At 42.4% G+C, this 23086-nt stretch overlaps 1 protein-coding gene across 1 annotated transcript in view; it reads right to left on the minus strand.

Moving 5' to 3' along the window:
* LOC139412634 (collagen alpha-1(VII) chain-like) overlaps window positions 1-23086 on the minus strand; it is a 115595-nt gene that overhangs the window by 77233 nt on the left and 15276 nt on the right. The window contains exons 2-9 of the mRNA XM_071159319.1: window positions 12505-12577; window positions 11396-11576; window positions 11049-11205; window positions 10866-10959; window positions 9935-10093; window positions 9634-9791; window positions 7254-7383; window positions 1006-1125 (exon numbers count right to left, since the gene is read on the minus strand). Of these exons, the coding sequence (XP_071015420.1) occupies window positions 1006-1125; window positions 7254-7383; window positions 9634-9791; window positions 9935-10093; window positions 10866-10959; window positions 11049-11205; window positions 11396-11576; window positions 12505-12568 (1063 nt within the window). The 5' untranslated portion in view covers window positions 12569-12577. The remainder of the gene's footprint in view (window positions 1-1005; window positions 1126-7253; window positions 7384-9633; window positions 9792-9934; window positions 10094-10865; window positions 10960-11048; window positions 11206-11395; window positions 11577-12504; window positions 12578-23086) is intronic.

Here is a 23086-nt window from a genome sequence, read left to right on the forward strand (position 1 = left end):
CAATCTACTTACCTCAATCTACTACTCATCCCCATACTGTTTTTATTTTATTTACTTTTCTGCTCTTTTGCACACCAGTATCTCTACTTGTACATCATCATCATCTGCTCATTTATCACTCCAGTGTTAATCTGCTAAAATTGTAATTATTCGCTCCTATTCGCTCCTATGGCCTACTTATTGCTTAGTCATGCCTTTTACACACACTTCTAGACTTTCTTTTTTCTACTGTGTCATTGACATGTGTAACTCTGTGTTGTTGTCTGTGTCACACTGCTTTGCTTTATATTGGCCAGGTCGCAGTTGCAAATGAGAACCTGTTCTCAACTAGCCTACCTGGTTAAATAAAGGTGAAATTTAAAAATTTAAAAATTGCAGCCACATTATCTCCTCTTCAGATTGAGCCTCTACATTCAATCATTAATTCACACACCTGAAGTCTCCCTTAGTCTCTACTGCCCAGTTTTTAAAGTCTCTGTAAAGCTTTCTGTAAAAGTGTATGTGGTATTTATTTGTGGTAATGACTGGGTAATAAAACTCTTCTGATAGACAGGGAGAGCCGGGGGGCGGTATAATGTGAGACAACATCTCATCTCTACCATAGTACTGCATACTACCCTGATGTCCATAAATCTTCACACAGATTTACTTGTCTCAATTTGCCAACTGCAGGTTCTCTATTATCTATTATCCTTATCCATTCTCTCCCTCTTGCTCTCTGTTACACTCTTACCAGCCAAAAAGAGATGTGTGAGGAGTTAAGTATTTCATAATGACAGTTAACAAGATGGCTTGGCATGGCCCACAGAATGTTGTGTGGTATTTGTCCTTCATGCGTAAAGAATTTGAGTATGATCAGAGTAAGCAGTAGTCATATTGTGGATGTTCATGAGTTTGTGTGTGTGTGTGTGTGTGTGTGTGTGTGTGTGTGTGTGTGTGTCTGTGTGTCTGTGTGTGTGCATGCGTTTGTGTGTGTGCGTACGTGCGTGTGTGCGTGTGTCTGACCTCGGGGTCCGTAGGTGAGTCTATAGCCCTGGATCTGTGATGTGGGGGCATCCCAGCCCAGAGAGAGAGAGAAGAAACCAGCCTGGATTAGACGAAGACCAGACACCCCTGGTAGAGACTCTGTGAAACAAGGGATGGAGAACGGAGGGAGAGAGATAAAGGGAAGATGGAGGATAAGGATGATGAGAGGCGTATCCTATGAGGATGATGGTATAGCTTCACATGGAAGAATCACACATTGGGAAGAAACAGGGGAGTATTTGAAGTGAGTGACTTAGGAAAGACATGTGGAGAGAGAGGATGATATGGCAAAGAAAGACTGTTGATATGGTTCTTCACTTCATTAGATTAATCCGCTAGATGTAGTTTACCATAGCGCACCTCGTTTTATTACAGGCGACAGGTTCAGTAAACATCACTGCATTCTTTACCAGAAAGTTTGCTGGCCCTCTGAAGTCTTGTAGGTCAATTCATTGCTCTCTTTTATCTATAAATCTATCTTACAACCATTCCTAACATAATTAACAACCTTCTGATGTACAACTAACCATACCCGGTCTCAGGGTTGGCTAACTCTGGAAATCTCTTTTGTCTCTTCAGAGTTAGGTAAATCTGCTTTTAGCTTCTTTGCACCATGGAACAGAGTTCCATACAACTGGATGTACTGGTGCCTCTCAGGCAGTTCCACATGCTGATTGGCAGATGATGGAGGACCTCTTTGCTGAGAAATTTTGCATATTTGTATTTTGTAAATTGTGTATATCAAAATCAAATCCAATACAACAGGTGTAGGTAGACCTTACCGTGAAATGCTTACTTACCAACCATGCTGAATATTTAAAAAAAAGTGTTTTAAATAAGCTAAAGCAAGAAAATAAGTTAAAATAAAATAACAATAACGAGGCTATATACAGGGGGTACCAGTACCAAGTCAAGGTGCGGGGGTACAGGTTAGTTGAGGTATATGCACATGTAGATAGGGGTAAAGTGACTATGCGTAGATAATAAACAGTGAGTAGCAGCAGCGTTAAAAAAGGCTGGGTCAATGCAAATCATCCGGTTAGCCATTTGATTAACTGTTCAGCAGTCTTATGGCTCGGGGGTAGAAGCTGTTAAGGAGCCTTTTGGACTTGACGCTCCGGTACCGCTTGCCGTGTGGTAGCAGAGAAAACAGCCCATGACTAGGGTGACACCGCCTAGTATAGAGGTCCTGGATGGCCGGAAGCTTGGCCCCAGTGATGTACTGGATGGTACTCACTACCCTCTAGCGCCTTGCGGTTGGATGCTGAGCAGTTGCCATACCAAGTGGTGATGCAACCAGTCAGGAGGCTCTCGATGGTGCAGCTGTATAACTTTTTGATGATCTGAGGACCCATGCCAAATTGTTTCAGTCTCCTGTAGGGGAATAGGCATTGTCATGACCTCTTCACAACTGTCTTGGTGTGTTTGGACCATCATAGTTTGTTAGAGATGTGGACGCCAAGGAATTTGAAGCTCTCAACCCGCTATGTGAATGGAGGCGTGCTCGGCCCTCCTTTTCCTGTAGTCCACGATCAGCTTTTTTGTCTTGCTCACGTTGAGGGAGAGGTTGATGTCCTGGCAGCACACTGTCTGGTCTCTGACCTCCTCCCTATAGGCCCCGTGTTGAGGATCAGCGTTGCAGATGTGCTGTTGCCTACACTTACCACCTGGGGGCATCCCATCAGAAAGTACAGGATCCAGTTGCAGAGGTAGGTGTTTAGTCCCATGGTCCTTAGCTTATTGATGAGCTTTGAGGGCAGTATGGTGTTGAACACTGAGCTGTAGTCAACGAACAGCATTCTCACATAGGTGTTACTTTTGTCCAGGTGGGAAAGGCCAGTGTGGAGTGCAATAGAGATTGTGTCCTCTGTGGATCTGTTGGGGTGGTATGCAAATTGTAGTGGGTCTAGAGTTTCCGGGATGATGGTGTTGATGTGAGCCATGACCAGGCTTTTAAAGCACTTCCTGGCTACAGACATGAGTGCTATGGGGCGGTAGTCATTTAGGCAGGTTACCTTGGCGTTCTTGGGCACAAGGACTAGGTCGGTCTGCTTGAAACATGTAGGTATTACAGACTCCTTCAAGGAAAGGTTGAAAATGTCAGTGAAGACACTTGGCAGTTGGTCAGCGCATGCTCTGAGTATGTGTCCTGGTAATCAGTTTGGCCGTGCGGCCTTGTGAATGTTCAGCGTGATCACACAGTCGTCCGGAACAGCTGGTGCTCTCATGCATGGTTCAGTGTTGCTTGCCTCGAAGCGAGCATAGAAGGCATTTAGCTCGCCTGGTAGGCTTGCGTCACTGGAGAGGGCGCGGCTGGGTTTCCCTTTTTAATCCGTAATAGTTTGGAAGCCTTGCAACATCCGACGAGCGTCAGAGCCGGAGTAGTAGGATTTTATCTTAGTCCTGTATTGACTCTTCCTGTTTGATTGTTCGTCGGAGGGCATAGCGACAGCTCTAGTCACTGGTACTTCCTGCTTGAGTTTTCCTTGTAAGCAGGAATCAGGAGGATAGCAGATTTGCCAAATGGAGGGTGAGGAGGAGCGTTGTACTGTTGGATTCTGGGTTAAACTTGCTATCCTTTGATATCATAGAGACTGGTTTTTACATCAGAAGTTAATGGTTATCTGTAGGAGCCAGCTTTGGAATGTGCTGGGTGGACGGGAGGAAGTCACAGAATTGCTATAGGGGATACGGATGGACATCTGTGGATTAGGCAAATGAGGGGTTGAGGTCAGGTCAGATCCCCTTACAAGAGAAATTATGGTTTATTACCCTATTACTTCGTCTTCCTGTCGAACCATAATAGATGTAATTGGAGAGAAGGAGGAGTGCCTAAATTGGAGTGTTTATACTTTTGGTGGTGGAAACATGTTTTGTCTCATGCACCTGTATTGATCCTCTGGGAATAATTAAACTTGGTTAAGTTTTCATAGTGTCCGTTGAGATATTTACTCTGAGAATTAGAGCCTAACAGTACGTGTGTGTGGAGTAAAGGTGGTCTATAGTTTTTTTCCCCTCTGGTTGCACATGTGACATGCTGGTAGAAATGAGGTAAAACTGAACAATAATGAACCAACAACAAACGGTGAGCCATCGTATTCATACATAAAAAACTAATAATGAAAGAAAAGTTTTGCCACTTTGAATTTTGTAAAGTTAGTTTGGGAGAGGTGGAAACATTATTGTTATCGATCAATTATCACAAACCTCCTGGCATTAACAACTTAGATGGAAAGCTACTGAAGATGGTAGCTGACTCTATAGCCACTACTATCTGCCATATCTTTAATCTGAGCCTAGAGGAAAGTCTTTGTCCTCCGGCCTGGAGGGAAGCCAAAGTAATTCCACTACCCAAGAGTGGTAATGCGGCCTTTACTGGTTCTAACAGCATACCTATAAGCTTTCTGCCAGCTCTTAGCAAACTGTTGGAAAAAAATGGTGTTTGACCGAATACAATGCTATTTTTCTTTAAACCAATTAACAACAGACTTTCAGCATGCTTATTGAGAAGGGCACTCAACATGTACTGCACTGACACAAATGACTGATGATTGTTTGAAAGAAATTGATAATAAGTAGATTGTGCGAACTGTACTGTTAGATTTCAATGCAGCCTTTGATATTATTGACCTTAACCTGTTGTTGAAAAAATGTATGTGTTATGGCTTTTCAACCTCTGCCATATCGAGGATTAAGAGCTATCTATCTAATAGAATTCAAAGGGTTTTCTTTAATGGAAGCCTCTCTAATGTCAAACATGTCAAGTGTGGTGTACCACAGGGCAGCTCTCTAGGCCCTCTAGTCTTTCTATTTTTACCAATGACCTGCCACTGAAATTAAACAAAGCATGTGTGTCCATGTATGATGATGATTTAACCATATCAGCAACCACAGCTAATGAAGTCACTGAAACCCTTAACCTTAACAAAGAGTTGCAGTCTATTTTGGAATGGGTGGCCAGTAATAAACTGGTCCTGAATATCTCTAAAACTAAGAGCATTGTAGTTGGTTCAAACGATTCCCTAAGTTCTAGACCTCAGATAAATCTGGTAATGAATTGTGTGGCTGTTAAACAAGTCGAGGAGGCTAAATTACTTGGCGTTACCTTAGATTGTAAACAGTCATGGTCAAAACACATAGACAGATGTTAAACAGATGGGGAGAGGTCTGTTCATAATAAAGAGATGCTCTGCTTTTTTGACACCACACTCCAAAAAGCAAGTTCTGCAGGCTCTAGTTTTTGTAATCAGAGGGCTGGTATAAATACTATGCATGCCAGTCTCTCCGGGCTAACAGCTGAGGAGAGACTGACGGCATCACATCTTATGTTTATTAGAAACATTGTGTTGAAAATCCCAAATTGTTTGCATAGTCAACTTACACAAAGCTTACACACAGCATTGTCGACACACACACATACCGCACCAGACATGCCATCAGGGGTCTTTTCACAGTCCTCAAATTCTTAATATATTCAAGAAAGCGTACAGTATTATATAGAGCCATTATTGCATGGAACTCCGTTCCATCTCATATTGCTCAAATAAACAGCAAACCTGGTTTTAAAAAACAGATAAAGCAACACCTCACGGCACAATGCCTCTTCCCTACTTGACATACAGTTGAAGTTGGAAGTTTACATACACCTTAGTCAAACACATTTAAACTCAGTTTTTCACAATTCCTGACATTAAATGCTAGTAAAAATTCCCTGTCACAGTTCAGTTAGGATCACCACTTTATTTTAAGAATGTGAAATGTCAGAATAATAGTAGAGAGAATGTTTTACTTCAGATTTAATTTCTTTCATCACATTCCCAGTGGGTCAGAAGTTTACATATACTCAATTAGTATTTGGTAGCATTGACTTTAAAAAATTGTTTAACTTGGGTCAAACGTTTCGGGTGGCCTTCCACAAGCTTCCCACAATAAGTTGGGTGAATTTTGGCCCATTCCTCCTGACAGAGCTGGTGTAACTGAGTTAGGTTTGTAGGCCTCCTTGCTCGCACACGCTTTTTCAGTTCTGCCCACAAATGTTCTATTAGATTGAGGTCAGGGCTTTGTGATGGCCACTCCAATACCTTGACTTTGTTGTCCTTAAGCCATTTTGCAACCTCTTTGGAAGTATGCTTGCGGTCATTGTTCATTTGGAAGACCCATTTGTGACCAAGCTTTAACTTCCTGACTGACCTCTTGAGATGTTACTTTAATATATCCACATCATTTTCTTTCCTCATGATGCCATTTATTTTGTGAAGTGCACCAGTATCTCCTGCAGCAAAGTACCCACACAACATGATGCTGCCACCCCTGTGCTTCACGGTTGGGATGTTGTTCTTCGGCTTGGTCATTATGCCCAAACAGTTCTATTTTTGTTGCATCAGACCAGAGGACATTTCTCCAAAAAGTACGATCTTTGTCCCCATGTGCAGTTGCAAAGCATAGTCTGGCTTTTTTATGGCGGTTTTGGAGCAGTGGCTCCTTCCTTGCTGAGCGGCCTTCCAGCTTATGTCGCCATAGGCCTCGTTTTACTGTGGATATAGATGCTTTTGTACCCGTTTCCTCTAGTACTTCACATGGTCCTTTGCTGTTGTTCTGGGATTGATTTACACTTTTCGAACACCAAAATACGTTCATCTCTAGGAGACAGAATGCGTCTGTCGGCTGCGTGGTCCCATGGTGTTTATACTTCCGTACTATTGTTTGTACAGATGAACTTGGTACCTTTAGGCATTTGGAAAATGCCCCAAGGATGAACCAGACTTGTGGAGGTCTACAATTCTTTTCTAAGGTCTTGGCTGATTTCTTTTGATTTTCCCATGATGTCAAGCAAAGAGGCACTGAATTTGAATTTGAAGGTAGGCTTTGAAATACATTCACAGGCATACCTCCAATAGGCTAATTGACATAATTTGAGTGTATGTATTGATATGTAGAATACGTGTGACTTAATAAAACATATGTAGTTCTGTCCTTGAGCTGTTCTTGTCTATTAATGTTCTGTATTATATCATGTTTCATGGTTTGTGTGGACCCCAAGAAGAGTAGTTGCTGCTTTTGCAACAGGTAATGTTACTCTCTCCTCTCTTCCCCACTTTCATCCCCCCTCTTCCTCCATCTCTCTCTGTGTACTCACTTATTCGTGCTTTGGTTTCTAATTATCTCATCTCATCTCTCCTACCCCTCCCTCCCCTTTTCCCTCTGTCCCACCCTGTCTGTGTACTCACTGGTTCGTGCCTTGGCAGAGACAGGCTCTCCCACACTGTTGGGGTATTGGGGGATGATCGTCACCAGGTAGTCTGTCTCTGACTTCAGCTCTCTGGCCACAAAGCTCCTCTGACCTGCAGACACTGTCTCCTGCAGGGGTAGACAGGGTGGGAGAGAGGGGTAAGTACAGAAGACAGGGGTGCATAGTTCTGGTTCACAAGAGGGCTGCAGTGTCAGCTGGTTTTGACCAGATACTGGTTTATACCTGAGAAACTAGGTGTGTGCACTCTCTAGACAAACCTTATCATAAAGACATAAAAACTAGCATGATTGTGGAACTCTAGTATTGCACTTGTGCACCTCTGACAAATGTAAGCCAACATTCAAAGCTCCTGCTGTAAATAGGTATTCAATGTCAAAACATAGCAACAAGTTTTGTCAAATCCTTTGACTCAGGTGAATGTTCACAGACTAATCTACAGTGGGGCAAAAAAGTATTTAGTCAGCTACCAATTGTGCAAGTTCTCCCACTTTGAGAGAGGCCTGTTTTCATCATAGGTACACTTCAACTATGACAGACAAAATGAGAAGAAAAAAAATCCAGAAAATCACATTGTAGAATTTTTTATGAATTTATTTGCAAATTATGGTGGAAAATAAGTATTTGGTCACCTACAAACAAGCAAGATTTCTGGCTCTCACAGACCTGTAACTTCGTCTTTAAGAGGCTCCTCTGTCCTCCACTCGTTACCTGTATTAATGCAATTGTTTGAACTTGTTATCTGTATAAAAGACACCTGTCCACAACCTCAAACAGTCACACTCCAAACTCCACTATGGCCAAGACCAAAGAGCTGTCAAAGGACACCAGAAACAAAATTGTAGACCTGCACCAGGCTGGGAAGACTGAATCTGCAATAGGTAAGCAGCTTGGTTTGAAGAAATCAACTGTGGGAGCAATTATTAGGAAATGGAAGGCATACAAGACCACTGATAATCTCCCTCGATCTGGGGTTCCACGCAAGATCTCACCCCGTGGGGTCAAAATGATCACAAGAACGGTGAGCAAAAATCCCAGAACCACACGGGGGGACCTAGTGAATGACCTGTAGAGAGCTGGGACCAAAGTAACAAAGCCTACCATCAGTAACACACTACGCCGCCAGGGACTCAAATCCTGCAGTGCCAGACGTGTCCCCCTGCTTAAGCTAGTACATGTCCAGGCTCGTCTGAAGTTTGCTAGAGAGCATTTGGATGATCCAGAAGAAGATTGGGAGAATGTCATATGGTCAGATGAAACCAAAATATAACTTTTTGGTAAAAACTCAACTCGTCGTGTTTGGAGGACAAAGAATGCTGAGTTGCATCCAAAGAACACCATACCTACTGTGAAGCATGGGGGTGGAAACATCATGCTTTGGGGCTGTTTTTCTGCAAAGGGACCAGGACGACTGATCCGTGTAAAGGAAAGAATGAATGGGGCCATGTATCGTGAGATTTTGAGTGAAAACCTCCTTCCATCAGCAAGGGCATTGAAGATGAAACGTGGCTGGGTCTTTCAGCATGACAATGATCCCAAACACACTGCCCGGGCAACGAAGGAGTGGCTTCGTAAGAAGCATTTCAAGGTCCTAGAGTGGCCTAGCCAGTCTCCAGATCTCAACCCCATAGAAAATCTTTGGAGAGAGTTGAAAGTCCGTGTTGCCAAGCAACAGCCCCAAAACATCACTGCTCTAGAGGAGATCTGCATGGAGGAATGGGCCAAAATACCAGCAACAGTGTGTGAAAACCTCGTGAAGACTTACAGAAAACGTTTGACCTCTGTCATTGCCAACAAAGGGTATATAACAAAGTATTGAGATAAACTTTTGTTATTGACCAAATACTTAATTTTACACCATAATTTGCAAATAAATTAATAAAAAATCCTACAATGTGATTTTCTGGATTTTCTTTTCTCATTTTGTCTGTCATGAAGTGTACCTATGATGAAAATTACAGGCCTCTCTCATCTTTTTAAGTGGAAAAACTTGCACAATTGGTGGCTGACTAAATACTTTTTTGCCCCACTGTATGCCATTCATTATTATGGTGATGAATCATGATTACACACAAGCGCACACACACACACACACAGTCACAGAAGGGGAATTTCACTGTTTTCCAGCCGACGTTTAATCTGCACAGACACAGAAACTCAATCAAACTCTAGATCCACCCATTAAAACATGTTCCTACTCAACCTAATCCCTCTCTGTCTGTCTGCCATGTAGCAGGCTCCCAAAACTACAATGAGCTACTAGAATCTGGGTCACATTTATAGTATGAGCTGCTGCCTGCTGCCCATCCCCTGAGTCAGGAATGAGCACCACACCCCCCCACCCAACCAGCAGTGCTCACCTGACGCAGCTCCGCTGTAATTGGCTGGCCCAGGCCAGAAAGGGGTGTGTACTGCACCACATAGCCACTCACAGGCCCCCCTGCGGGAGTCCACCGGAACCTGAGCGAATCAGAGGTCTGGCTTGAGAACTGGAGGTTAGAGGGACCGGAGAAAGCCTCTGCCAGAAAAAGAGAGAAAGAGATGGAGAGTGAAGACAATGAGGGAAATAAATATAGAGGTGATTTTAATTGTGTAATAGACAGTAATGTATTGTACTAAGCTGAATATGTTCCAGTGTAATGTATGGCAGTGTGTCTTTACCATCGCTAGCATAGACTCCCCCTGAGCTGGAACACACACGTGGGCCCACCAGGGACAGCAGTGTGTTGAGCAGCTTAAAGTCCCCCACAAAGAATGTGTAGTCCCTCTGAGGAGGAGTGGCTATCAGAGCCAACTCAGTCTGGTCTGCACTCTTTATACCTGACAGACATAAACAACCAGTCAAATACTGTACACACACTATCAAGATATACCGCCTGAGGCTTGTGGTCGGGATTAATGAGTCAATGTGACAAGTCAGACGGTATCCGTCTCGACCAACAGGTTCTGAGACAGCTTCTACCTCCAAGCCATAAAACTGCTGAATAGCTAACCCTAGCTGGCTACCTGCACAGACCTGCTTGCTATTCACCTGCACCTTAAGAGACTACTTGCACTGACTCTCAACACACCCAACCCATACACTCACACACACACAAACACACATGCACACTTATGGTCATCATTGCTGTTACTATTTATTTAAGCTGCTCAATCAAGTCACTATTCACTTTACTACTTGTAAATAACTGTCATAATTTACATAGCACATTCCATATTTGTACAACTTTGTGACTTACTTGTTAATATTTAGATTTTGTTATCTGACTGATATTCGACTTTGATTATTGTGATATTGATATTTATACCTCACTGTTGAGGAGTGCTTGCAAGTAAGCATTTATTCTGTGCATGTGGGGATGCAGGTAGCCTAGTGGCTAGAGCGTTGGGCCAGTAACCGAAAGGCTGCTGGATTGAATCCCGAGCTGACAAGATAAAAATCTGTTGTTCTGCCGCTGAACAAGGCAGTTAACCCACTGTTCCCCGGTAGGCCGTCATTGTAAATAAGAATTTGTTATTAACTGACTTGCCTAGTTAAATAAAGGTTCAATTTATTTTTTTACTTTCATTTGATTTGTCCTCCCAAACCTACCCACTGCAAACATCTCCACTCCCAGACTCCGCAGCTTCTGAGCTGGGTCCCTTACATTGTCTTGAGACTTTCCATCTGTGATCAGTATACAGACCTACATCAGAGAGAGAGAGGAATATGTCATGGTCTGTCACAGGACAAAATATAGTCAGTCTTTCACTCCATTTTATCCCTCTGTCAGACCTTTGAGACGTTCCGGATGGAGGTGGGGTTGAAAAAGTTGTCAGCGACAAATTTGAGGCCGGCACCTGTGCGAGTGTTGCCACCCTTGTAGTTGAGGTTCTCCACAGCGCTGACCAGCTCAGTGCCATTCAGGTAGGTTGTGAAGGTGAACTCCACCCTGAATGGGACAAAACACACAACAATAAACTACTGCATCGCCTGGGGAAAAACATTCACCATTTTTAAGGGGGTAAAAAACTATTGGTAACAGACAAGAAAGAAGAGTCAAGTGTTAATGTGAAAGTATTGTACAAACAGATCATTTTTAGAAGAAACAAACATTACAGACAAGACTCTCAGTGTCTGACCTAGAGGTGTCGCTGTACTGCACGGCCCCGAAGCGGATCCCTGATTGGCCCACAGAGCTGGTAAAGGGCTTGACGATGCCAGCCATGAAGCCCTTGACCTGCAGGAAGTTGGCCCTGCCGATACTTGATGAGCCATCTATCAGGAAGACTATGTCTGCTGCTCCAACATTATTACACCTGCCTAAAGAGAGGTGCATTAGTGAGTCTCTGTATCTTAGCTCTGAGAGTTTAAAATGTGGGCTACAGTATGGCAGGCTACCATGATGAAGCAAGTAGAGAGTTAGTGCAGACATACGTGCAGACATACATGCCAATTTATTCGGTACACCCATTTAGTACCGGGTCAGACCCCCCTTTGCCTTCAGAACAGCCTGAATTCTTCAGGGCATGGAAACTTTGCTCAATTGGTACCAAGGGACCTAACCTGTGCCAGGAAAACATTCCCCACACCATTACACCATTACATGAGGGCATGGACTCATGCTGCCTACACCAAATCCTGACACTGCCATCAGTATGGCGCAACAGGAACCGGGATTCGTCAGACAAGGCAATGTTTTTCCACTCCTCAATTGTCCAGTCTTGGTGAGCACGTGTCCACTGGAGACGCTTCTTGTTTTTAGCTGACAGAAGTGGAACCCGGTGTGGTTGTCTGCTGCAATAGCCCATCCGTGATAAGGACGAACGAGTTGTGCGACCTGCCACTTTGTAGTGACTGGATGTATTGATACACCATCCAAAGCATAATTAATACATTCACCATGTTCAAAGGGATATGTCTGTTTTTTTTTACCCATCTACCTTTGTGAGACTTTGGAAAACCTCCCTGGTCTTTGTGGTTGAATCTGTGTTTAGAATTCACTGCTCGACTGAGGGAACTTATAGATAATTGTATGTGTGGGTTACAGAAATTAGGTAGTCATTCAAAAATCATTCTAAACACTATTATTGCACACAGAGTGAGTCCATGCAACTTATTATGTGACTTGTTAAGCACATTTTTACTCCTGAACTTATTTGGAAAAAGTATGTGGAACAAGTCAAAGGGTGTGAATACTTTCTGAAGGCACTGTAGTTGTTCTACTGTAGGCAGAGGGTTAATTGTTTACCTTGGGCTTCAGCCTGGTGCACCGAGGACAGCAGGACAGCCACAGGGAAAACCCAGCTCCACATCTTCACAACCTGCACACAGACACACACAACTGTTACACTATATACATATCCACATACAAATGTACACTGTAGACACACACACACTGAGTTGCGAAATACACACATATACACACACTGAGTGTGGTCAGACGCTGAGCTGGCCCACAGACCTTTAGTCAGTGAGGCCTCTGAGGGTCACAGAGTGTGGAGGGACACATTAGTCTACTGCCTGCCTTATTTCCCCTCACTTCACTACAAGGACCTCATCATGTCACTGATCAATGGGGCTAACTAAATAACATGCTCAGTGAAGAAAGGTCGTTTTCAACTACTCTTGTTAACATCATTGCTCTAAAGCAAGATGGCCCAATGTTCTTTATGGCCTTCTTTCCTTCTCTCCTCTCCTTCATGACCACCATGAAGGGGCTGCTTCTTTCCACCACAAGGTTGCTCAAAAAGAGGCAAGGTGCTGCACAACAGAAGAGCTACTTCGAAAAACCTAACAGATGCTGACCACTAGGGAATAACTCAAACCTGCTAACAAACATAGACATTCTTTCATAACTACTGTAGGCTACCAAAATTCCAAACCATTAAATGACATGTGTTTACATGTATATATAGGCAGTACAGAGTAACAGAGGAAGAGAGGGCAGAGTATATGTATTGGTCTGTATAGTGATTCACCATCCAGCATCTGTAGGTGTTTACAGTAGCATAGTGTGCCACACTACAGAACTAGCTCAACCCATAGAGCAGACTGTACGTCAAGCTCTTCTGAGTCCTGCTACATCAAAGAGGTCATGATGGGGATCCCACTTAACACACTCCTAAATACATTGTGCAGAATAACAAATAACTAAGTCCTTACAAACACACACACACAGGGTTGGGAGTAACTGTTACATGTAATCAGTCACATGTAATCTGATTACAAAAACACTGTAGCTGTAATCAGTTATGTAACAAGCAAAAATATTACAGATTACAGATACATATGAAAAACTAGATAATTACTTATTATTTATTTTGAAATTCAGAAACGATGTTGCGAAAAAATACATTTATGACACTTTTCTGTTTTCGCGTTGACATTTAAAACAGTTGAGCTGACAGCCGTTTTGCACTGTTTCGCTATGGTTATAGTCAACAATCTAGCAAGAGGGCAATATTTTATTAATGTAGTGGCATACCCCCTAGAAAGCTATGACCTTTGGCTTTCACCTGGAATTGTTAATTTATGTCTGTGAAAAAGTACACAATAAAAGTATAATAAGACATATACAAATATGATTCATACTTTATAATACGTCCATATATAGTTACAATCTGTTTTAGGAACATCTGCCCACATTATTTCAGCATCTTTACCAAATAAATCATGACATTACTGATAGTCACTAATGATCATCAATTAAATGTTTAAATCAACATTTGGAAGGGCCGCGGCTTTCGTGGAGCGATGGGTAACGCTGCTTCGAGGGTGGTTGTGGTCGATGTGTTCCTGGTTCGAGCCCAGGTAGGAGGGACGGAAGCTATACTGTTACACTGGCAATACTAAATTGCCTATAAGAACATCCAATAGTTAAAGGTATATGAAATACAAAGGGTATAGAGAGAAATAGTCCTATAATTCCTATAATAACTACAACCTAAAACTTCTTACCTGGGAATATTGAAGACTCATGTTAAAAGGAACCACCAGCGTATGTTCTCATGTTCTGAGCAAGGAACTTAAACATTAGCTTCCTTACATGGCACATATTTCACTTTCACTTTCTTCTCCAACACTTTGTTTTTGCATTATTTAAACCAAATTGAATGTTTCATTATTTATTTAAGGCTAAATTGATTAAGTTAAAATAAGTGTTAATTCAGTATTGTTATAATTGTCATTATTACACATTTTTAAAAATTCAAAAATCTACCGATTTTTTCCCTCCAATAATCAGTATGGGTGTTGAAAAATCATAATCGGTCGACTTCTACTCTGTACGCATATGTAGATATTCCACTTTTTTTTTTTTTATCTGCCGTTTCCAGCTACTATAGTCATTTACAACATTAACAATGTCTACACTGTATTGCTGATCAATGTGGTGTTATTTTAATGGACACATTTTTTTTTTCTTTAAAAAACAAGGACATTTCTAAGTGACCCCAAACTTTTGAATGGTAGTGTACATATGAAATGAGTAAAGCAGTATGTAAACATGATTAAAAAGTGACTAGTGTTCCATGTCTATGTACATAGGGCAGCAGCCTCTAAGATGTGGGATTGAGTAACCGGGTGGAAGCCAGCTAGTGATGGCTATTTAACAGTCTGATGGCCTTGAGGCCTGTACTGACCTCGCCTTCTGGATGATAGCGGGGTGAACAGGCCGTGGCTCGGGTGGTTGATGTCTTTTTGGCCTTCCTGTGACATCGGGTGCTGTAGATGTCCTGAAGAGCAGGCAGTGTGCCCCTGGTGATGCATTGGGCAGACCGCACCACCACCCTGAGAGCCCTGCGGTTGTGGGCCGTGCAGTTGCCGTACAAGGCGGTGATACAGCCCGACATGATGCTCACTATTGTGCATCTGTAAAAGTTTGTGAGGGCCGTAGGGGCCAGGCCAAATTTTTTCAGCCTTCTTCACCACACTGTCTGTGTGGGTGGACCATTTCAGATTGTCAGTGATGTGTACTGTGAAACTTGAAGCTTTTCACCTTCTCCACTGTGGTCCAGTCAATGTGGATAGGGGCACACTCCCTCTACTGTTTCCTGAAGTCCACGACCAGCTCCTTCGTTTTGTTGACGTTGAGGGAGAGGTTATTTACCTGGCACCACTTCACCAGGGCCCTCACCTCCTCCATGTAGGCTGTCTCGTCATTGTTGTTAATCAGGCCTACTACTGTCTGCAAACTTGATGATTGAGTTAGAGGCTTACGTGTCCACGCAGTCACGGGTGAACAGGGAGTACAGGAGGGGGCTAAGCACGCACACTTGTGGGGCCCCTGTGTTGAGTATCAGCGAAGTGGAAGTGTTGTTTCCTACCTGAGAGCGGCCCGTCAGGAAGTCCAGGACCCAGTTGCACAGGGCAGGGTTCAGACCCAGGGGCCTGAGCTTAATGATGACCTTGGAGTGTACTATGGTGTTGAATGCTGAGCTATAGTCAATGAACAGCCTTCTTACATAGGTATTCCTCTTGTCCAGTTGGGATAGGGCAGTGTGCAGTGCGATGGCGATTGCATCGTCTGTAGATTTATTGGGAAGGTATGCAAATTGAAGTGGGTCTAGGAAGTCAGGTAAGGTAGAGGTGATATGATCCTTAACTATCCTCTCAAAGCACTTCATGATGACAGAAGTGAGTGCTACGGGGCAATAGTAATTTAGTTCAGTTACATTTGCTTTCCTGGGTAAAGGAACAATGGGGGACATTTTGAAGCAAGTGGGGACAGCAGACTGTGATAGAGGGAGATTAAATATGTCAGTAAACACTCCAGCCAACTGGTCTGCGCATGCTCTGAGGACGCGGCTAGGAATGTGGTTTGGGCCGGCAGCCTTGCGAGGGTTAACGCGCTTAAATGTCTTACTCACGTTGGCCACAGAGAGTGAGAGCCCACAGTCCTTGGGAGCGGGCAGCAAGTCGGTGGCAGTGTTATCCTCAAAGCGGGCTAAGAAGGTGTTTACTTTGTCCGGGAGCAAGATGTCGGTGTCCACGACGTGGCTGGTTTTCCCTTTGTAATCCAAGATTGTCTGCAACATATGTCTCATGTCTGAGCTGTTGAATTGCGACTCCACTCTGAATAACTACACAGTTTGTATTAAACCATATTCAAAGTCACCTTTCCATGGTTAAATGCGGTGGTTGGCGCTTTCAGTTTTGCGTGAAAGCTGCCATCTATCCACGGTTTTTGGTTTGGGTAGGTTTTAATAGTCACAGTGGAAACAACATCCACTATACACTTCCTGATGAACTCAGTCACCATGTCCGTGTATATGTCAATGTTATTCTCAGAGGCTACACGGAGCATATCCCAGTCCGAGTGAATTAAACAATCTTGAAGCATTGATTCCGATTGGTCAGACCAGGGCTGAAAATACCTTAGCACATGTACTTCCTGTTTGAGTTTCTGCCTTTAGGAAGGGAGGAGCAAAATGGAGTCGTGATCTGATTTACCGAAGGGAGGTCGGGGGAGGGCCTTGAAGGCCATCCCGGAAGGGGGAGTAACAATGGTTTAGCGTTTTTAGAGCGTGAGTACTACAGTCAATGTGTTGATAAAACTTTGGTAGCGTTTTCCTCAAATTTTCTTTGTTAAAATCCCCAGCTACAATAAATGCGTCCTCAGGATATGTGGTTTCCAGCTTGCACAAAGTCCAGTGTAGTTCCTTGAGGGTCGTTGTGTTATCGGCTTTAGGGGGAATATACAAGGCTGTGACTATAACCAAAGATAATTATTTTGTTTGGAAATACAGTCTGCATTTGATTGTGAGGTATTCTAGGTCAGGTGAACAAAAGTACTTGAGTTTCTGTAGGTTATCACAATCACACCATGAGTAGTTCATGAGTAGTCATGAAACATACACCACCACCTTTCTTCTTCCCGGAGAGTTCTTAATTCCTGTCTGCGCTATGTTCTGAGAACCCAGCTGGCTGTATGGACTGGGACAGTATATCCGGAGAGAGCCTTGATTGCATGAAACAGAGTATGTTACAGTCCCTGATGTCCCTCTGGAAGGAGATCCTTGCCCTGAGCTTGTCTACTTTGTTGTCCAGAGACTGAACATTAGCGAGTACTCGGAAGCGGAGGATGGTGTGCACGCTTCCTGAGTTGGACTAGAAGTCCACTCCGAATACCTCTTCCGAATCAACATGCGTGCAATGGCGCACACGGGCGGACGCACGTGCATGCCCGGTCTAGTCAGCATGTTAATGAGATTTAATTCAGCGTTGAATAGGCAAAACCTTTACATTTGTTCTACCTGAGTGAGTCTGACCATAAGTCAGAGACCACTATGATGACACACCAAATGCATTTTATGGATCATTTTTGTCTTAATGGGAGAGTAATTCAAAAGTAACAGAAAATAATCTGATTATGTTACTGATAATGGGTAACGCATAAATTGCGTTACTGATTATGATTTTGGACTGTAACTAATAACTGTAATGGATTACATTTACAATAGAAAGTAACCTATCCAACCCTGCGCGCACACATGCATGTGCACACACACATACACACAGTATCAAGATATACAGCCTGTGGCTTGTGGTTGGGAAGAATGAGTCAATGTCTTACTCATCCTATCGTTCACTAAAAATAGACAAGCACACCTGCCCCCGGCAAGGGTGGAATTTACATATTTGATTAAGTTCAGTTTTCTACATAGAAAACTAGGAAAGGGGAGAAGGAATCTCTCAGTATCTAACACAAAGTCACCCTGTTTCTGTTTGTGAAAGTGTAAATGTTTGTTCTGGTCTGTATATACACTGAAGAAGTCGGGCTGCTCTTCTTGTATCTCAACAATCGACAGCTGGACAAATTTTGAAACATACAAGATATTACAGCGCATTCAGACCACTTGACTTTTTCCACATTTTGTAACGTTACAGCCTTATTCTAAAATGTATTAATTAAATTGTTTTCATCATCAAAAAACAAGTTTTTACAAATGTATTAAAAATAAAAAAACAGAAATACCTTATTTACATAAGCATTCAGAAACTTTGCTAGGAGACTCGAAACTGAGCTCAAGTGCATCCTGTTCGCATTGATCATCATTGAGATGTCTCTACAACTTCATTGTAATCCACCTGTGTTATATTCAATTGATTGGACATGATTTGGAAAGCCACACACCTGTCTATAAGGTCCCACACTTGACAGTGTGTGTCAGAGCAAAAACCAAGCCATGAGGTCGAAGGAATTGTCCGTAGAGCTCAGACACAGGATTGTGTCGAGGCACAGAAGGCAACGCCCGGCCAAACTGAGCAATGGGGGGGTCAGGGAGCTCCAGAGTTCCTGTTAGGGAAAACATTCCAGAAGGAAAACCATCTCTGCAGTAATCCACCAATCAGGCCTTTATGGTAGAGTGGTCAGACAGAAGCCACTCCTCAGTAAAAGGCACATGTCAGCCCGCTTGGAGTTTGCCAAAAGTCACCTACAGGACTCTCTGGTCAATTAAACCAAGATTGAACTCTTTGGCCTGAATGCCAAGCGTCTGGAGGAAATCTGGCACCATCCCCACGGTGAAGCATGGTGGTAGCAGCATCATGCTGTGGGGATGTTTTTCAGTGGAATGGACAGGAAGACTAGTCAGGATTGAGAGGAAGATGAACGGAGAAAAGTACAGAGAGATCCTTGATGAAAACTTGCTTCCGAGGGCTCAGGACCTCAGACTGGGGCGAAGGTTCACCTTCCAATAGGACAACGACACTAAGCACACAGCCAAGACAACACCGGAGTGGCTTCGGGGCAAGTCTCTGAATGTCCTTAAGTGGCCGAGCCAGAGCCCGGACTTGAACCCGATCAAACATCTCTGGAGACCTGAAAATAGCTGTGCAGCGACACTCCCCATCCAACCTGACAGAGCATGACAGGATCTGCAGAGAAGAATGGGAGAAACTCCCCAAATACAGGTGTGTAAAGCTTGTAGCGTCATAACCAAGAAGACTCAAGGCTGTAATCGCTGCCAAAGGTTCTTGAACAAAGTACTGAGTAAAGGGTCTAAATACTTATGTAAATGTGATATCAATTTTCATTTGTTTATTTATACCTCTTTTTGCTTTGTCATTATGGGCTATTGTGTGTATATTGATGAGGGGAAAAACTATTTAATTCACTGTGGAATAAGGCTGTAACGTAACAGAATGTTGAAAAAGTCAAGGGGTCTGAATACTTTCCGAATGCACTATAGCTTTAGAGCTAAACCCAAATTGCTACTTATCACTGTTCAGTTCAAAAGTCCATAGCAGATGGAATAATACGAAAATGTGAATACATCAATTAGTCTGATTGTGTTTTTATTTTTCAGATAGGGGAGCAGGGAAAAAACAACCACTTTAGAGAATTGTCTGAGGGCAGAAACGCATAATGCGTGTTAAATGTTAGTTCCCCTTGTATGATTTAAAAATGACAGAAACAACATTCCTTTAACTTTTTGCCTAAAAAAAACAGCATCCAACATATTTAATGAATTCCAAATGCAGTTCCCATTTTCCATCTGAAACCCCAGACAGATTGAGTTCATCTATATAGGTTCCTCACCCATTAAATTAAATTGCTCACAATTGCTCAAATACAAACCAAATCCACCCTCATACTATTCATGCTATTTTTTATATTTCCTGCGGAATCTGTAAAGTTACAGTCCTTTTATGTTCAAAGTAATGGAACTGTCTGACCACGGCCTATTTACAGAAACCGTTATGATAAGACCATTATCATTAACGATGAAGATAAGACATGTCTTTTAGATCTTAATTTACAACTGAAACACTATACGTCAATGGCAGTTAGGTAAAATCAAACACCAGCTGGAAAGTACACAGTTGTGCACAAACTGGTTGAATCAATGTTGTTTCATGTGGAATCTACATTGGGTTTAAAATGTCGTCAACTATTTTTTGAGGGTGAAATTTCATCCTTGTAACCAATTTTCAGCTTAGATAAACCTTGTATAAAATAGTTGAATTTGTACCTTTGAAACAATGTCAGATCTTCAATGTTATATCCACTATCAGAAAAACTCTATAGGATGGGCAGCACCTCCTACTGTAGTTGATTGATCTACAGCTACTCATTTGGTCTCCCAATGTGGGTTTTAACCAAGCCCGGCTTTGCTTTGATATTTGTCACTGACTACTACCATTGTGTTACCATGAGAATGACTATTGACAGATCAGTTAATAACTATATATACTCACTGTTGCCAGTGAAGTCATTCCAAAGGGTAGGTTTAACAATAATAATACTATTTAGGCCTATATAACTGGCAATGTCATCAACAGCTATTGTTTAAACTCAACCTAGGTTAACTAAAAGTATACAAAACATACAGTGCCTTCAGAAAGTATTCACACACCTTGACTTATTACACATTTTGTTGTGTTACAGCCTGAATTTAAAATGGATTCAATTGAGAGCTTGTGTCACTGTACTACACACAATACCCCAAAATGTCAAAGTACAATTACGTTTTTCGAAATGTTGACAAATTAATAAAAAATGAAAAGCTTAACTTAGTGCTTTGGCAAAGTGGGTGGGGTTATATCCTGCCTGGTTGGCCCTGTCCGGGGGTATCGTCATACGGGACCACAGTGTCTCCCGACCCCTCCTGTCTCAGCCTCCAGTAATCATGCTGCAATAGTTTGTGTCGGTGGGCTAGGGTTAGTCTGTTATATCTGGAATATGTATCCTGTCTTATCCAGTGTCCTGTGTGAATTTAAGTATGCTCCTCTAATTTGCTCTCTCCCTCTCTTCTCTCGGAGAACCTGAGCCCTAGGACCATGCCTCATGCCTCGCTGTTTTCAACTCTTTCTCTACCGCACCTGCTGTCCCTAACTCTGAATGATCGGCTATGAAAAGCCAACTGACAATTACTCCTGAGGTGCTGACCTGTTGCACCCTCTATAACCACTGTGATTATTATTATTTGACCCTGCTGGTCATCTATGAAAGTTTGAATATCTTGGCCATGTACTGTTATAATCTCCACCCGGCACAGCCAGAAGAGGACTGGCCACCCCTCAGAGCCTGGTTCCTTCCTAGGTTTCTTCCTAGGTTCCTGCCTTTCTAGCGAGTTTTTCCTAGCCACCGTGCTTCTACATCTGCATTGCTTGCTGTTTGGGGTTTTAGGCTGGGTTTCTGTATAGCACTTTGTGACATCGGCTGATGTAAAAAGGGCTTCATAAATATATTTGATTGAATTTGATTGATTATGGCATGCCTAAATAAGTTCAGGAGTAAAAATGTGCTTAGGAAGTCACAAAATAAGTGGCATGGACTCACTCTGTTTGCAATAATAGTGTTTAAAATGATTTTTTAATGACTACCTCATCTATCACCTCACACATACAATTATCTGTAAGGTCCTTCGGTCGACCAGTGAATTTCAAACACAGATTCAACCACAAAGACCAGGGAGGCTTTCCAATGCCTCGCAAAGAAGGGCACATATTAGTAGATGTGTAAAACTTGGGGAAAAAGTCGACATTGAATATCCCTTTCACTTTCAGCATGGTGAAATTGTTAATTACACTTTGGATGGTGTATCAATACACCCAGTCACTACAAAGATACAGGGGTTCTTAACTCAGTTACCGGAGAGGAAGGAAACTGCTCAGAGATTTCACCATGAGTCCAATGGCAAAAACAGGTATAGAGTTTAATGGCTGTGATAAGAGAAAACTGAGGATGGATCAACAACATTGTAATTACTCCACAATACTAACCTAAATGGCAGAGTGAAAAGAAGAAAGCCTGTACACAATAGCAAACATTCCAAAACATGCATCCTGTTTAGGATAAAACACTAAAGTAAAACTGCAAAAAGTGTGGCAAAGAATATTTGAGCTGTTCTTGACATAATATGGAATTCGGTCTTTTACCAAATAAGGCTATCTACTGTATACTACCCCTACCTACCTTGTCACAACACAACTGATTGGCTCAAACACATTAAGAAGGAAAGAAATTCCACAAATTAACTTCTAACAAGGCACAACTGTTAATTGAAATGCATTCCAGGTGACTACCTCATGAAGCTGGTTGAGAGAATGCCAGGAGTGTGCAAAGCTCTAATCAAGGCAAAGGGTGGCTACTTTGAAGAATGTCAAATATAAAGTATATTTTGATTTGTTTTTTGGTTACTGCATGATTACATATATGTTAGTTCGTAGTTTTGATGTCTTTACTATTATTCTACAATGTAGAAAATAGTACAAATAAAGAAAAACCCTGGAATGAGTAAGTGTGTCCAAACTTTTGACTGGTACTGCATAATCCACATTTCCACATTAAAATGTTGCAGTGTGGTAAATATCCTATAAAGTGCCTTTAAGTGGTCTGTCTCGTGCTTTCTCTCCCCTCTCAGTTGATATTCCAGCTTCTCTCCTTCTTTGGCTCGCCACCCTTTCTCTCTCTCTCTGTCTGCCTCTCATTCTCTCATGGTTTCATCTTCTGTGACAGCACCTGTCCTTCTGTGACAGCATCTGTCCTTCTAATGTACATCACATTATTATCATTACCTACAAGCAAAATGAGTCAAACCTCTAATTTGGGACATACAGTGCATTTGGAAAGTATTCAGTATTTTTCCACATTTTGTTACGTTACAGCCTTATTCTAAAATTAAATACTTTTTTTCACCTCATCAATCTACACACAATTCCCCATAATGACAAAGCGAAAACAGGTTTAGAAATTTTAGCAAATATAGCGAAAAAAAATGTAATATCACATTTACATAAGTATTCATACCCTTTACTCAGTACTTTGTTGAAGCACTTTGGCAGCGATTACATTCTTGAGTCTTCTTGGGTATGACGTTACAAGC

This window comes from Oncorhynchus clarkii, chromosome 7 (assembly GCF_045791955.1).
Source record: "Oncorhynchus clarkii lewisi isolate Uvic-CL-2024 chromosome 7, UVic_Ocla_1.0, whole genome shotgun sequence".
NCBI lineage: Eukaryota > Metazoa > Chordata > Actinopteri > Salmoniformes > Salmonidae > Oncorhynchus > Oncorhynchus clarkii.